This window comes from Piliocolobus tephrosceles, chromosome 21 (assembly GCF_002776525.5).
Source record: "Piliocolobus tephrosceles isolate RC106 chromosome 21, ASM277652v3, whole genome shotgun sequence".
NCBI lineage: Eukaryota > Metazoa > Chordata > Mammalia > Primates > Cercopithecidae > Piliocolobus > Piliocolobus tephrosceles.
In genome coordinates, this window is record NC_045454.1 from 10,984,261 (window position 1) to 11,001,582 (window position 17,322).

General features: G+C 54.9%; 1 protein-coding gene across 1 annotated transcript in view; it reads right to left on the reverse strand.

The window, feature by feature from the left end:
* The window catches only part of NPAS1 (neuronal PAS domain protein 1), a 25,040-nt gene extending 8,255 nt beyond the window's left edge, over window positions 1-16,785 (reverse strand). Inside the window, exons 1-6 of the mRNA XM_023182257.3 lie at window positions 16,625-16,785; window positions 15,429-15,592; window positions 14,740-14,975; window positions 4,841-4,914; window positions 4,460-4,549; window positions 1,236-1,404 (exon numbers count right to left, since the gene is read on the reverse strand). Of these exons, the coding sequence (XP_023038025.1) occupies window positions 1,236-1,404; window positions 4,460-4,549; window positions 4,841-4,914; window positions 14,740-14,975; window positions 15,429-15,550 (691 nt within the window). The 5' untranslated portion in view covers window positions 15,551-15,592; window positions 16,625-16,785. The remainder of the gene's footprint in view (window positions 1-1,235; window positions 1,405-4,459; window positions 4,550-4,840; window positions 4,915-14,739; window positions 14,976-15,428; window positions 15,593-16,624) is intronic.
* Window positions 16,786-17,322: the final 537 nt, after the last annotated feature.

Sequence of the window (17,322 nt, forward strand, 5' to 3'; positions counted from 1 at the left end):
TTTTGAGACGGAGTCTTGCTCAGAGTACAGTGGCGTGATCTCGGCTCACTGCAACCTCCGCCTCCTGGGTTCAAGCGATTCTCCTGCCTCAGCTTCCTGAGTAGTTGGAATTACAGGCGCCTGCACCATGCCCAGCTAATTTTTGTATTTTTAGTAGAGACGGGGTTTCACCATGCTGGCCAGGCTGATCTCAAACTCCCGACCTCAGGTGATCCGCCCGCCTCAGCCTCCCAAAGTGCTGGGATTACAGGCATGAGCCACCGCACCCTGCGTTTTTTTTTTTTTTTTTTTTTTTTTTTGAGACACTGATTCTGTCACCCAGGCTAGAGTCAGTGATGTGATCTCCTCACTGCAACCTCTGTCCCCAAGGCTCAAGCCATCCTGTCACCTCCCAAGTAGCTGGGACCACTGGCATATGTCATCATGCCCAGCTAATGTTTTTATCTTTTTTCTTTTTTTGTTGTTTTTTTGGAGACAGAGTCTCGGACTTGCCCAGGCTGGAGTGCAGTGCCACAATCTCTGCTCACTGCCACAATCTCTGCTCACTGCAACCTCCACCTCCTGAGTTCAAGTGATTCTCCTGCCTCAGCCTCCCGAGTAGCTGGGACTACAGACACGTGCCACCATACCCAGCTAATTTTTTTTTTTTTTTTTAGTAGAGATGGGGTTTCACTGTGCAGGCCAGGCTGGTCTCGAACTCCTGACTTTAGGTGATCCACCCGCCTCGGCCTCCCAAAGTGCTGGGGTCACAGGTGTGCGCCAGCACGCCTGGCCTTTTTCGTAATTTTTGTAGAGATGGGGTTTCACTAAGTTGCCCAGGCTGGTCTCCAACTGAGCTCAAGTGATCCGCCCCTCTGGGCCTCCCGAAGTGCTGGGGTTACAGGCGCAAGGCGCCGCACCCGGCCCTAATGTAGTTATGTAATGTGATTATGTATTTAAAGGCACAGCCCAGCGTGCATTCCCTATAAGCCTGCCTTGTTATTTACCTAAGCCTCTCCCAACTCCTTTCAGCAGCCAGGGGGGTCTTTCTGTAGCTCAAATCTTTGAGAGCTTGGCAAGCTTAAGGAGCCAAGTCTCACCGCCTCAATTTATACTCCGATTCCTTTTGCAAAGATTCGTTCTACACAGTTCTAACTTCAGTGCTTTTTGTATAAACGTGGCATGGCTGGATACAGTACAGCGGGCGTCCCCCGATCTACCCTCAGACTTCATTATTTGGGAGCCCTTAGAATTACCGATCTCCGGGGTATCCGCAAGCGAAGAGGAAGAGGATGAGGAAGAGGAGGAGACGGAAGGCGGGGTTGGGGGGCCGGGGGTCGGGGTCCGCAGGCCCAGTTGCTCCAGCACCTCCGAGTGGTCCCCAGGGTGAATGTAGTCGAAGACGCTGCTGCCCGTCATCTCCACCTGCCGGCGAAGGAGGTGAATGCAGGGGGCGGGTGAGGTGCGCGCGCAGTAACTCGCCCGCCCGCTGGGTTCAGCCTTGCCTCATTTGCCTGCATGCAGGTGCGCTTCATGCCAGTGTATTTTTAAAAAGAAAAAAAAAATTACCTTTCAAACGGAAGATACCAACTTAGACTCTTCTCGCTTCATACCTAGTGATTAGTAAGGATTTTTCCCCGCCCACTCTATTAAGGGGCTGTGTGTGGGAGTGGGGCATGGGTGGGAGGTGTCAGAGCCTCCGTTTACCCAACTCCTGCTTACTCACTGCCACCCCCATACAGCAAACAACTGTGCCCTGGCATGAATCACTGGGTATCCCAGCAGGAATGAGATTCAAGATACAAACAGGGGAGTGGTTTTTAAGCTCTTAAAGAGAGCTTTTCAAACACTTTTACATTTAATTCTACCTTGTAAATCTCTCTCCCAGCAGTCCCCTTCTCTCCCTGCCTCCCTTGATCCAGGCCCCCATCTTCTCCCCACTGTGTTTCTGCCCTTGTGTCCTCACTGGTCTTCTGACCTACAGTTCAAAGATGCCTCTGCAAGTTACTTACCCGACCACCATGGCTGCCATGACTCCTATTGCCCCTCAGCTTGGGGATCACGTGCTTCCCTCAGACTGTTATCCCTCTGGGCTCCTCCCCCTCATTAAATCCTCTCCCACAGCAGCTCCAACAGCTTCAAGCCTTTACTACTTCTTATGCTTTTTTTTTTTGATGGAGTTTCCCTCTTATTGCCCAGGCTGGAGTGCAATGATGTGATCTTGGCTCAACCACGACCTCTGCCTCCCAGGTTCAGGCAATTCTCCTGCCTCAGCCTTTCAAGTAGCTGGATTACAGGCACGCACCAATACACCTGGCTAATTTTGTATTTTTAGTAGAGATGGGGTTTCTTCATGTTGGTCAGGCTGGTCTCAAACTCCCGACCTCAGGTGATCTGCCCGCCTCGGCTTCCCAAAATGCTGGGATTATGGGCGTGAGCCACCATGCCTGGCCTTTTTGTTTTGTTTTGTTTTTGAGACAGAGTTTTGCTCTCGTTGCCCAGGCTGGAGTGCAATGGGGCAATCTTGGCTCACTGCAACCTCTGCCTCCTAGGTTCAAATGATTCTCCTGCCTCAGCCTCCAGAGTAGCTGGGACTATAGGCATCTGCCATTGCACCTGGCTAATTTTGTATTTTTAGTAGACACCGGGTTTCGCCATCTTGCCCAGGCTGGTCTCAAACTCCTGACCTCAGGTGATCTGCCCACCTTCGCCTCCCAAAGTGCTGGGATTACAGGCGTGAGCCACCACACCCAGCCAAGCCTTTCCTCCACTCTTCCTCCCTCCCGTCCTCTTGTCCAAATCCCCTCCTTTTTGTGTTTTCCTCCTCCAGGAATCTCACTGAAAGGCCACTCACAAGTTGCCAATGCATTGAATTTCCCAAATTTCCTATTTGCAAAAAATATTTGTAAAAATGATCAAAGTTGATAGCAGTTTGTATTGGAGGGACCAGCAAAGCTTAAGGTACTGTGAGATGCCAGCGCTCCAAGGATGGGGCTTTCAGTAGGTCTTCCTGCCCTCCCCCACAACCTTTTTTTTTTTTGAGATGGAGTTTCGCTCTTGTTGCCCAGGCTGGAGTGCAATGGCACGATCTTGGCTCACTGCAACCTCCACTTCCCGGGTTCAAGTGATTATCCTGCCTCAGCCTCCCAAGTAGCTGGGGTTACAGGTGTCCACCACCACACCTGGCTAATTTTGTATTTATTATTTTTTTTTAGTAGAGAGATGGGGTTTCTCCATGTTGGTCAGGCTGGTCTTGAACTCCCAACCTCAGATGATTCGCCTGCCTCGGCCTCCCAAAGTGCTGAGATTATGGGCGTGAGCCACTATGCCCGGCCATCTGCCCTTCTTTTACTTACTCATTAGCCTCCAACTGCAGGAGCTGGGGTGAAAACAAGAGCTTGAGATAAAGACAGAAATGCAAGCTGATCAACCAGAATACCACAAAAACCTTCCAAAGCCAGTAAACCTCAATACCTCAATCCCTTCCAATACTAATTGCTCTAAACCTTTTTCTTTTTTTTTTTTTTAAAGGCAGAGCCTCACTTTATTGTCCAGGTTGGAGTGTAGTGGCTCCATCACGGCTCACTGCCGCCTTGACCCCGTGGGCTCAAGCAATCCTCCCATCTTAACCTCCTGAGTTGCTAGGACAACAGTGTGCCACCATGCCCGGCTAATTTCTAAGTTTTTTTGTAGAGATGGAGGGGGTGGTAGTGGTGGGATGTCTCCCTGTGTTGCCCAGGCTGGTTTTGAATTCCTGGCCTCACGTGATCCTCCTGCCTAAGCCTCCCAAAGTGTTGGGATTATAGGCATGAGCCGGTGTGCTGGGCCTCTAACCTTTAAAATTGTTAAGAGGAAACAAGTGTTGGCAAATATGGTGCATCTGGCCCGTCAGTCATTGGCAAACTGATCCTTCTGTGAACCTGCTTTCCTCAGATCTACCTGTTACTTTAACAGCCCTCCTCAGCCGGGCACAGTGGCTCATGCTGTAATCCTAGCACTTTGGGAGGCTGAGGCGGGTGGATCACGAGATCAGGAGATCTAGACTATCCTGGCTAACATGGTAAAACCCCGTTTCTACTAAAAATACAAAAAGTTAGCCAGGTGTGGTGGCACGTGCCTATAGTCCCAGCTACTCAGGAGGCTGAGGCAGGAGAATTGTTTGAACCTGGGAGGTGGAGGTTGTAGTGAGCTGAGATCGCGCCACTGCACTCCAGCCTGGGCAACAAGAGCAAAACTCCATCTCAAAAAAAAATAAAAATAAAAAATAAAAACATAAAGATAAAAAATAGCCCTTCTCTGCCTTCGAGGATGAACCGTGTTGGGTGCCATGTGGGTTGCCAAGGAACACACTTTGGGAACCACAGAGATGCAGTCCATTTTTCTTGCTGCAATGGTGAGGCCAGGAGAGAGGAGGGGCATGCATGGGCCTGGCAAGGGAGATGGTGGCTGAGCCAATCCAGGTCCACTGGGGGTCCCTTACCTGTGAGAGACCCAGGTAGATGGAGACTGTCTCTGAGATGTAGAGGAATTTTCCTTCCTGGTTCAAGGCGAACACAAAGCCATCCAGGGACTAGAGCCGGGAGAGACAGGCAGGGGGAAGGGTGGACCTGTTGTCCCTCTGTCCAGCCGCCAAGTGGTAAGAGGTTCTGAAACCTGGGTCTCCGCCTGAGGTGGACTGTTCTGATGGGGAGGGGGCTTCAGTGGTCCTCGGAAGGGGCAGGGAATGGGGGGATCTTGAACATTCGGCTTCCCAGTCCAGGTACCCCCCCACCATGGATGGATGCTGAAGAGGCCGCTGTTCTCCAGAGGCGGCCGCTAGGTGGCGGCAAGGAGCAGCGGGGAGGGAAGGGGCCTCACTCACCTGCAAGATGTGACCTCCCAGGTGCTGCTCGAAGACTTCGGAGACCAGCGCTGCGGGACCGCGGCGGCCTGGGGCTGGGGGCAGATGGAAGGATGAAGCCTGTTAGTCTGGCTGACCCTGCCCAGGGCAGGTCCCCAGGAAGCCAGTCTACAAACCTCCCTCTCTTCCCCTAAGGCCTGTAGACATCTTGGGGTATCGGGGCACCCATGGGGGAGAGACCTGACGCGTGGGACACACAGGTGGGTGCGACAGTGAGTGACAGACTGACTCAAAGAGACAGACGGGCCAGGGGGTGCATAGAGGGACTCATTCATTTGTCCACCCATTCATTCACAAAAACTCCCTGAATATCTACTCTCCCTATGGTCCTGCACTAGGCATTGCTGGGGGTGCAATGGCGACCAGGACAGCCCAGCAACCCCCGCACTCCTACTGGGCTCTCAGATCAGGGACAGTTGAACAGCAAGCAAGAAACTAACATCTCTGCTTAGGGATCCCATAAAAATCAAAAAATAAGAAACCAGCCGGGCGCGGTGGCTCAAGCCTGTAATCCCAGCACTTTGGGAGGCCGAGACGGGTGGATCATGAGGTCAGGAGATCGAGACCATCCTGGCTAACACGGTGAAACCCCGTCTCTACTAAAAATACAAAAGTAAAAAGTAGCCGGGCAAGGTGGCGGGCGCCTGTAGTCCCAGCTACTCCGGAGGCTGAGGCAGGAGAATGGCGTGAACCCGGGAGGCGGAGCTTGCAGTAAGCTGAGATCTGGCCACTGCACTCCAGCCCAGGAGACACAGCAAGACTCCGTCTCAAAAAAAAAAAAAAAAAAGAAACCAACAGACTGGGTGAGGTGGCTCACACCTGTAATTCCAGCACTTTGGGAGGCCGAGGCGGGTGGATCACAAGGTCAGGGGTTCGAGACCAGCCTGGCCAATACGGTGAAACCCCGTTTCTACTAAAAATAAAAAAAATTATCCGGGTGTGGAGGTGGGCGCCTGTAGTCCCAGCTACTCGAGAGGTTGAGGCAGGAGAATCGCTTGAACCTGGGAGGCGGAGGTTGCATTGAGCCGAGATCACGCCACTGCACTCCAGCCTGGATGACAGTGCCAGATTCCGTCTCGAAAGAAAGAAAGAAAGGAAGAAAGGAAGAAAGGGAAGAAAGGGAAGAAAAGGAAGAAAAGGAAGAAAAGAAACCAACAGCCTGGGCGAGGTGGCTCATGCCTGTAATGCAAGCACTTTGGGAGGCGGAGCCAGGCAGATCACTTGAGGTCAGGAGTTTGAGACCAGCCTGGCCAACATGATGAAACCTGTCCCTACTAAAAACACAAAAAAATTAGCTGGATGTCGTGGCGTGGGCCTGTAATTCCAGCTACTCAGGAGGCTAGGTGGGAGGGTCGCTTGAACCTGGGAGGTGGAGGTTGCAGTGAGTCGAGATCATGCCACTGCACTCCAGCCTGGGCAACAAAGTGAAACTCCATCTCTTAAAAAAAAAAAAAAAAAAAAAAAGACAAAAAGAAAAAAACTAACAAATACAGAATTATCTTTTGTGGCCAGTGTTATGGAGAATGAAATAGGTGGTACAAAATGAACAGTAATGGGGTAAGGGCTGTTGAAGGAGGGGACATTTGAGCTCAGACCTGAAGGATGAGAAGGAGGCAGAGAGGAGACTGAGAGACAGAGACAGAGGGATATAAAGGAATAGAAGAAGATAGAGACTTTACAACTCAACAACAAAAAGACAGTTCAAAAATGGGCAAAGGGGCCCAGTGCGGTGGCTCATGCCTATAATCCCGACACTCTGGGAGGCCGAGGTGGGTGGATCCCCTGAGGTCAGGAGTTCGAGACCAGCCTGGCCAATATGATGAAATCCCAAAATTTCTCTACAAAACCGCAATGATGAAACCCCAAAAATTCGCTACAAAAATTAGCCGGGCATGCATGATGGTGGGTGCCTGTAATCCCACCTACTCAGGAGGCTGAGGCAGGATAAATCACTTGAACCCGGGAGGCGGAGGTTGCAGTGAGCTGAGTTAGGGCCATTGCACTGCAGCCTGGGTGACAGAGTGAGACTCCGTCTTGGAAAAAAAAAAAAGGCAAAGGGCCAGGCACAGTGGCTCATACCTGTGATCTCAGCACTTTGGGAGGCTGAAGTGGGAGGATTGCTTGAGCCCAAGAGATCGAGACTAGCCTGGGCAACACAGTGAGACCTCATCTCTACAAAAAATATATTTTTAAAAATGGGCAAAGGACTTGAATAGATATTTCTCCAAAGATGATATACAAATGGCCAATAAGCACATGAAAAGATACTCAACATTAGTCATTATGAAAATGAAAATCAAAACCACAATGAGACACCACTCCACACCCGCTAGGATGGCTAGCATCAAAAAAATAATGGCTGGGCACAGTGGCTCACGCCTGTAATCCCAGCACTTTGGGAGGCTGAGGTGGGCAGATCACAAGGTCAAGAGTTTGAGACCAGCCTGGCCAACATGGTGAAACCTTACCTCTACTAAAAATACAAAAATTATCTGGGCGTGGTGGCATGCACCTGCAATCCCAGTTACTCAGGGCTGAGGCAGGATAATCCCTTGAACCCAGGAGGTGAGTCGAGATTATGGCACTGCACACCAGCCTGGGCGACAGAGCGAGACTCCATCTCAAAAACCAAACCAAACCAAACCAAAACAAAAAAACACAGAAAGTAAGTATTGCTAAGGATGTGGTGAAACTGGAACCCTCGTAGATTGCTGGTGGGAATGTAAAATTGTACAGCCACCGTGGAAAACAATTTGGTGGTTTCTCAATAAGTTAACATAGAATTCTCTCTCTCTCGTTTTTTTTTTTTTTTGAGACGGAGTCTCGCTCTGTCTCCCAGGCTGGAGTGCAGTGGCGTGATCTCGGCTCACTGCAAGCTCCACCTCCCGGGTTCACGCCATTCTCCTGCCTCAGCCTCCCGAGTAGCTGGTACTACAGGTGCCCACCACCATGCCTGACTAATTTTTTGTATTTTAGTAGAGACGGGGTTTCACCGTGTTAGCCAGGATGGTCTTGATCTCCTGACCTCGTGATCCGCCCGCCTCGGCCTCCCAAAGTGCTGGGATTACAGGCGTGAGCCACCGCGTCCAGCCAAGTGCCTGTTTCTTATGGGGCTAAGGGACCAGGTCTCCTGTCAGGCCCCAGCACTTCCCCTCCCTGGCTGTGTGCCCTGGGAGCAGCCTCTCTGTCTCTCTGTGCCTCAGTGTCCTCCTCTGTCAAGCGGGTTTGCCAGGAGCGGTGACTTCCCAGGCTGGTCACACATTCAGTCCACTTAACAGACAGAAAGGGCCTGGCTGGGGCCTGGCAGAAGCAGATGCTGCGGCACAGAGCCGGGACTGGTATTAATAGTGTGATTACTATTGTTATTACCCGACCATCAAAACACCAGGCGGCGAAACCCCGCCCCTCCCCCATGGGCGCGCAGCCCCCGCATCCCCAGCCCCCTAGTGTCTGGGCTGAGCGTCCTCCTCCCGGGAGTACCCCACACCCTCCTGGCTGTTCCTGCCTGCCTCCACCTCCGCCTGGAGCTCCAGGAACAATTACTGGGGGGCTGGGGGGGTGACGGGGACCCCCTCCCTCAAGATACAGCTCGGAACCAGCCGGGTGACAGGCAGGAACAATGCTGCCTGCTAATTGTCGCAATTTTCCCCTGTCATTTTTGCTAATTCCTTCATTTTCCCTCTCCCAGGATCAGCCTGGGTCAGACTGAACCGCTGCAATTAACAACATTAACGGGCACGGCGGGACTGGGGGGTGTGCTGGGGGGGCTTGGGGACCTGCTCTTTCCCATACATGGGTCCAGTGCCCTGTGAAAGGGACCCCCAGAGACTCCTTCTGATCACTGACTGATGTGTCTTTTTACCCCCAGCCTCTACCTCCCCATCCCACCAAGTCCCCGATGCCTCCCACTGTTTCCTCCTTTCCCTCTCCCCTCAAAATGTCCCCACTCCTCTGTCCTCCACATTCAGCAGGAGACTTTTCACCACTTCCACATCCGCCCTCCCATGTCCAGAACCCAAACATCGCTCATCCATTTAACAAACACTTGCTGTGGTTCTTATCAGAGCCTGCTCAGTGTCCTCATCTCCTGCACAGAAAGGGAGCATGAGGAGCAGAGAGACGGGAGACCAGGGGCAGACAGAGGGGGACCCAGGGACAGAGAGAGGGGGACCCGGGGGCAGAGAGAGGGGGACCCGGGGGCAGAGAGAGGGGGAAACTGGGTGCAGAGAGAGGGGGGACTTGGGGCAGAGAGAGGGGGGATCCAGGGGCAAAGGGCAGAAGCCAAGACCTTTTCCAAGTTCCCAGTCTCCCCTGTCACCTGCCCTTCTCAACTGCCCTGAGGGGATGTGTTGCCCCCGGGTCCTGGAGAGAAGAGGCTGCGGCTTCATCACCCAGGGAAGTCGGGAGAGGGGTCCTTCACATGCCCCATCGTCGAAGTGCCGCGGGCCTGAGGGCTGCATGGGGGTGAGCACCATGGGGTGGGGCAGTGCCAGGTCACCTCTGCCTTTACTTTCCTCAGCCTCATCTGTAAAATTGGTCTACAGTGATAGAGCTGAATAGGCTAGTGCATACAGTAGGTGCCTACTACTGGGAGTTATGCCACCATTCTCTGTTTTTTTTGAGACGGAGTCTAGCTCTGACACACAGGCTGCAGTGCAGTGGCGTGATCTCAGCTCACCGAAACCTCTGCCTCCAGGTTCAAGCAATTCTCCTGCCTCAGCCTCCCAAGTAGCTGGGATTACAGGCGCACACCACCACACATGGCTAATTTTTGTATTTTTAGTTGAGACAGGGTTTCACCGTATTGCCATATTGCCTGTTCGAGACAGGCTTGTCTCGAACTCCTGACCTCAGGTGATTCATCCACCTCAGCCTCACAAAGTGCTGGGATTACAGGTGTGAGCCACTGCGCCGGCCGTGCTTTTCTTTTCAGTATGACTACAGATAACATCAGGGCACCTCTGCCTTTTCGGGTGGTTTCTTGGAGGCCACCCTCTGTGTCTTTCACACCCACATGCATTTTAAGCAAGTCTCAGGGGTTGGACCTGACCATGTCACCTGTGTCCCGCCACCCATGGCCCCAGCCCAGTCTAGCTGCCCTGGCTGGACCACCACACCCTCATCCTCACTGGGCTCCTACTTCCGCCCTCACCACCTCCGTGACTCCCCTCTCACTGCAGGTAGCAGCCAAACCCCTACCACTGTGCATGAGGCTCTGCACTCAGCAAGCTGATCCCTGCCTGCTTCAGGGCCTTTATACCTTCTGTTCCCTCTGCTGAGCCACTCTCTTCCAGCTTTTCTCACAGCCGCTCCCACACCTCTTTGGAGCCTCAGCTCAAAGATTACTTCCTTGGCTGGGCCCAGTGGCTTACACCTGTAATCCCAGCACTCTGGGAGGCTGAGATGAGTGCATCACCTGAGGTCAGGAGTTCAAGACCAGCCTGGCCAAATGGTGAAACCCTGTCTCTACTAAAAATACAAAAATTAGCTGGGCATGGTGGCGTGTGCTTGTAACCCAGCTACCTGGGAGGCTGAGGCAGGCGAATCACTTGAACCTGGGAAGTGGCGGTTGCAGTGAGCCAAGATTGCACCACTGCACTCCAGCCTGGGTGACAGAGCAAGACTCTGTCTCAAAAAAAAAAAAAGTTACTTCCTCAGCAAGGCTGTGCCTGACCTGTGAGCTAAGAAGTCACCCGTTGGCTGGCCACAGTGGCTCACACCTGTAATCCCAACACTTTGGGAGGCCAAGGTTGGCAAATCATTTGATCCCAGGAATGTGAGACCAGCTTGGGCAACATGATAAGACTTTGTCTCTATAAAAAATGCAGGCCGGGCCGGGCACGGTGGCTCAAGCCTGTAATCCCAGCACTTTGGGAGGCCGAGACGGGTGGATCACAAGGTCAGGAGATCGAGACCATCCTGGCTAACACGGTGAAACCCCGTCTCTACTAAAAAATACAAAAAACTAGCCTGGCGAGGTGGCGGGCGCCTGTAGTCCCAGCTACTCGGGAGGCTGAGGCAGGAGAATGGCGTAAACCTGGGAGGCGGAGCTTGCAGTGAGCTGAGATCCCGCCACTGCACTCCAGCCTGGGCGACAGAGCGAGACTCTGTCTCAAAAAAAAAAAAAAAAAAAGCAAAAAGTAGCTAGGCGTGGTGGCATGTGCCTGTAGTCCTGGCTACTTGGAAGGCTGAAGTGGGAGGATCTCTTGAGCCCAGCAGGCAGAGGCTGCAGTGAACCAAGATTGTACCACTGCATTCCAGCCTCGGCGACAGAGCAAGACCCTGTCTCAAAAAAATAAAAAAAGGGCCGGGTGCGGTGGCTCACGCCTGTAATCCCAGCACTTTGGGAGACTGAGGCGGGTGGATCACCTGAGGTCGGGAGTTCGAGACCAGCCTGAGCAACATGGAGAAACCCCATCTCTACTAAAAATACAAAACTAGCCAGGCGTGGTGGCACATGCCTGTAATCCCAACTACTAGGGAAGCTGAAGCAGGAGAATCACTTGAACCCAGGAGGTGGAGGTTGCGGTGAGCCGAGATCATACCATTGTACTCCAGGAGCCTGGGCAACAAGAGTGAAACTCCATCTATAAATAAATAAATAAATAAATAAATAAATAAATAAATAAATAAATAAATATGTCACCCCTCCTTCCCTCAACTGCCACAGTCACTCAACAATTTAGTAAGCCCTCATTGTGTCCCAGATGCTATTCCAAGCTCAGCAACCAAGGGGCTGTTAGTGAATGACACAAAATAACAAGACAAATACAGAGTGTCAGATGACAATAAGTGCTATGGGAAGAAAGAAGGCTGTAAAGGCCGGGCGCGGTGGCTCATGCCTGCAATCCCAGCACTTTGGGAGGATAAGGAGGTTAGGAGTTCGAGACCAGCCTGACCAACATGGTGAAACCCCCTCTCTACTAAAAATACAAAAAATTAGCTGGGTGCGGTGGTGGGCACCTGTAATCCTAGCTATTCAGGAGGTTGAGTCAGGAGAATTGCTTGAACCCTGGAGGCAGAGGTTGTACCACTGCACTCCAGCCTGGGCAACAAGAACAAAACTGCGTTTAAAAAAAAAAAGGAATAGGGAGTGCTGACGTGAGATTTAGGCTGTCTCCTCTCCAGACTCAGAGGCTCAGGGCTAGACTCAAACACCTGTTGTCCCATTTCGCAGATGGTGGACTGAGGCTTAGAGAGGCAGAGACCTAGAACCCACTCCTGTAGACCTACAGACCACATATGATGGTTGAGAGGTTGGGGCCAGGTCATCTGTGTTTGAATCCCAGCTGTGTGACCTTGGGCAAACACTTCTGTAACTTGGGAATCATAATAGTGCCTCCCTCTGAAAAAGAGGTATTTGTATACAGGGCTTATCACAGGGTCTGATGCGCACATTCTATATGATCACTATTATTGTTATTATTTTAGGTAGTGGGTCTTGCTCTGTTGCCCAGGCTGGAGTGCAGTGGCCCGATCACGACTCACTGCAGCCTCAACCTCCTCAGCTCAAGCAATCCTCCCACCTTAGCCTCTTCAGTATCAGGGACCACAGGCGGGCACCACCAAACCTGGCTTATTTATTTATTTTTATTTTATATATTTTTTGAGACGGAGTCTTGCTCTGTCACCAGTCTGGAGTGCAGTGGCGCGATCTTGGCTCACTGCAATCTTTGCCTCCTGGGTTCAAGCAATTCCCCTGCCTCAGCCTCCTGAGTAGCCGGGACTACAGGCACATGCCACCGTGCCCAGCTAATTCTTTGTATTTTGGTAGAGACGGGGTTTCACCATGCTGGCCAGGATGGTCTCGAACTCCTGACCTCGTGATCTGCCCGCCTCGGCCTCCCAAAGTGCTGGGATTACAGGCGTGAACCACCGTGCTCGCTCGGCCAATATTTGTATTTTTGTAGGGACAGGGTTTTGTTATATTGCCCAGGGTTTTGCTATGTTGCCCTGGCTGGTCTCAAACTCCTGGCCTAAAGCGATCCTCCCACCTTGGTGCCCCAAAGTGCTGGGATTACGGATGTGAGCCATGGTGCCCGGCTTATTACTGAGGAGGGCATGGGAGTCCCCTCCCCTTCAGAGAGTGTGACCGACTGCTCTGCTCTGTGGCTTCAGCTAAAACGCTGTCCTCAGCTCCTCCTCTGAACTATGGAAGCAGGTGCTTGGCCTCTTGTTAGGGACTCTGTAGAGCCAGAAATGCCCCTGACCCCCGATTTCCCAATTTTGGGACTATAGGAGTCCACGCAGTACCAAGCACCCCGACACTGTCCTGACCCTACTTCCACTTGGCACCGCGGCCGCAGTGGGGTCGATTAAGTCCATGTTGTGCCACGTCAGTGCTGTGACCTCAGCCAGCCTCTGATGCCTCTGAGCCCCGGAATGCCCATCCAGGTAATGGGGGGCTGGACGCCGCCGGGGCTCTCTTAGCCCCCGCCTTCCCCCCTCCAGCTCGGGGACAATAGACAAGATGTTTATCCCCCGCCGGCGCACATGTTGTTCGCGGTAATGACAGTAATCAGCGGCGCTAATGCCGCATTCTCTCCGCGCCAGTCAATTCGCCTAATTACCGCCTGGGAAGCCGGATTATTTAAATTTAAATGGTGATTTATTGCGAGCTTAATCAATGCTATTTTCTCTCCCCCCTCTTCCCCTGGGACGGGGCAGGAGGGGAATTGGAGCCCCTCCAACCCCACCCTAAGGACACCCTCTTCTCCTGGAGGGGTGGGGACAGGGGTAGCCTGGGGTGCCCTGAGACTTCAGATAAACACCACTCACACCTTATCCTCATAACCGCAAAGCTGTAACAAACACATAAAATAGAAGTAATAATAACAACATAACACTTCCATGTCTCAATAATAAAGTCTGAGTAATAATAATAAACTTAGATATTTATCTGTATCTTACAGAGTTTATATTTTTACATATTCTAGATTATATTGCTTTGCCTATTTCTTTATTGTGTCTAGGCCACTAGGATGCCAGCCGCTCTGGGGCAGGGACTTTTGTCTCGTTTGTTTCTCCTGCTGGATCCCAGCGCTCAGAAAAGTGCCAGAGAGGCAGGAGATGCTCCAAAAGCGGCAGCCCCCACCGCCCCCTCCTCCACGCCCCGAACCCCTCCAGCAGCCCTGCAAGGTCACTGCTGATAACAGCATTGGCAGCATAGCGGTGGCTTGCTCTGAGCTAGGCACTTCCAGGGACTTTGCAAATATGACCTGGTTGACTCTCTGCTCAGCCCCCTGGGGAAGGTTGCACCGTTTTTCTCACTTCACATTAAGGCACAGAGAAGTGAGGCGACCTGCCCGGGGTTGCAAATCTGGGGGGTGGCTGCGCGGCCACAGGAACATGGGGCATCTTCCTGAAGTTCCCCATCTCATCCGCCACATCATACTGTCTCCCTCTTGCTTCTCCAACTGGGGGCCCAGACTGTACAGTCCTTGCGTCCCCTCTGGGGCCCCTCAGGTCTGGGTCCAGGGTCTCTCGCCCATTAGCGAATGGGCGTCCCAAGTCAGGGTGGGTCTCCTCTGTCCCGCTCATGCAGCTGGGAGTTTCTTTGGTTGTAATAATGATTCCTCTCTCCTAATAAAAATACAGGAATAGCATTTACCAGTGACCCCTAGCACTGCCAGGACCTTGTTTAGGGCAGAATTCACGAAAGCTTCCCAACCTCTTGCGCCCATTTGACAGTTTAATAAACTGAGGCTTGAAGAGCAGAAGCCACCTGATGGGGCACGCAAAGGTCCTGGCTGACTCTAGAGACAAGCATCTGGGAGAGGGCAGGTCCGCAGCTCAGACCCGGGCTGCAGTGACTCGGCCACGAGGGCCCTGGGACCCTTGCCCCGCGCACGCGCACTCACCGAGGCCAGCTGGCGGCCCCGCGGCTCTCAGCCCCCAGGGCGGTGCCCCCAGCGCGGCGAACCGGCGCAGGCGGAGGTAGGTGACGCTGAGGCGCACGATGGAAGCCTTGTCCAGCTGGCTTGAGATGGCGCCGGGCAGCGGGAGAAGCTTGGCCAGCTCGAAGAACTCCAGGTTCTCTTTCCCGCGCCGCGAGCGCGCCGCGTTCCGGGACTTCTCCTTGCGCTGCGCCTGCAGGCTGGGCGGGCGGCGCGGAGGAGGTGTCTGCGGGGCCCCGGGACTCAGGGGCGTGGGAACTGGGGGCGAGCCCCGCCTCCCGGGGCCTTGGGAACGGGACCGGACGTTGGGAGTGGATTCTACACCTCTGCAGGTGGGAGCAGACCAGAGTGTGGATTCTACACTCCGGCCCAGGGACAGAACCTCGAGTGTCAATTCTTGGGGGAAGGAGGAGGAAGGGCGAGAGATTAAAGATGTTGGGCGTGAATTCTGAGGACCGGGACTAGAAGCTGAACTCAGGAGAGCGGGCTCAGGATGGTAGTTAACTCAAGGTAAGACGCAGCCCCAAGGGGCGGGGCAGGGAGCTGGGTGTGAACTGCCCCTTGGCATGGAGACAGAACATCGGGTGTGAATTGGTCCCGGGGACGCCTCCCCGGGGGCGGGGCCGCGGCCAGAAGGGCGGGGCTTTGCTCACCATGGTCCGGACGGCGCCTTGACCATCAGCCCGGGTAGAAAGTCCCACGGGACGCTGGCGCCGCGGCCTCCCACGCATTTGACTTCGCTTCCGCCGCCACTGCCGGGATAGGGGGCTGCCATCTCCGGGGGGCTTGCTCAGGCGGGCTCCGAGTCCCGAGTCTCCTGCAGCGGGAGGGGGTCAGAGGCAGCGCTCAGTGCCCTCGGGAGACCTTCTAGGGAAACTGAGATTCGTGCGAGGCTCAGGGTCCCAGCAAGGAGCTGGGGACGGGGGCTGGATGGTGCCTCAGTTTCCCCTCCCTGGAGGCCTCGGTCCGGAGGCCGCAGCTCCCACCCTAGCCGGCCCGGGGCTGGCGCTCCGGGTGAGGACGTGCCCCGCCGCCTCCTCCCCCGCGCCGCCCGCCAGCGCGCCCGCCTCACGCCCGCGCCGGGCCGGCTCCCGCATACCAATGGGCGCACGCGGCGCGCATACGGATCGAACCGGCCCGCGCGCTGCGTGCCAAGCATGCCCAAGCCGGGCGGGGGGCGGGCGCCTCCCGGGCCAGGTACGCACCGCTCCAGCTCCCGGAGCCCTCTGCCCCGGGGACCCGCCCCCCAAGCCCATCCCCGGAGTCTTGACTCCGCGGATCTGCAGTCTGTTTCCCTGGCTGGGCTAAGGAGGCAGGGGGCAGAGGGCAGGGACCCCCATCCTGTGTCCTGCCCAGGGATCACCCCCAGCCTCTCGGGGTGGCGCCACGTGTCCGGACCGCCACATCCCCACGACCACAACTTCCTCCCTGAAGACCCCGGCGCGCCAGCCCCAGCCCCGGACGCAGCCGCCACAGCTTCTGCCCCAGGACGCCCCCAGGATTGACCCGACACGCGGGGACCAGGTGTCCTGGTCTCCTGATACCCTAGAACCAGGAACGTTTGCAGTTAGGTCTTCATTCCTCCAGGACCAGGCGCTCAGAACACCCCCTAAACGCAGGTACCAGGCCGCCCCCAAATCTCCCAGCCAGGTGTCCAGATGCCCCAGACCCCCGCGTCCAGGTCTCCCAGCCCCAGATTTCTCCAGGACCCAAACACCCGCGCGCCCCTTCCCCCAGCCCCGGGATACCCTCGTCCCGACCCCGTAGCCCCCAGGACACTGGAGTTCCAGCCCCCCATTCCTCCGGGATCCAGAAGTCCCCCTCCTGCCAGATTGCAAGCTTCCCCTACCCGCAGGACCGCCAGTCCGGTTACTTGGCCGCAGAGCAAGCTCCGGGCGCGGCGTGGGGCCGGCCGGGCGGCGTGGAGGGGCCGCTCCATAGACCCCGGGGCGCGCAGGGCGCAGTGAGACGCGCGGGCTGTGGCGCCCGGCTCTCGGCGCCCACCTCGGCCTCGCAGACTTGGAGACGCGCGGCCAGCACTGGCGGGCGGGGGCGGGGTCTGGCGGAGCCCCGCCCGCCGCGTCTCCGCCCCCCCAGACCCGCCCCGCTCGCTTTTCCCTGATAGGAGGCCCAGCTACCCTGGGGTCCGAGTTTCCTTGCCCCACGGTAACGTCGGAGGTCAGAATGAGAACCTCGGATCGGAGCTTCCCCACCCCAAGAGGGGAACACCGGAGTCCGTGCACTGTCTCTACACCCCTTCAGAAGGCAGCTAGTGCCCCAGAAGCCCCTCGGGACAAGACGTGTACCCTGCATCCGAGCCGCCTGTACGAGTGGAGACTCAGACGTCAGTGCTCCCTCCAGGGACGCAAATCCACAGTTCGAGACACTCCCTTTCCGGGAGAGAACCCCAGGGTGTCAGCACACTCTTCCCCCCACAGGGCTGGGACTTCGCATTCAAATTCAACCCGCCTTGCAAGGGGGACATACTCCTCCCTCGTCAGGGACCAGGATCCAGCCCTCTAAGGAGCTCCAGAGACCAGGATCCTG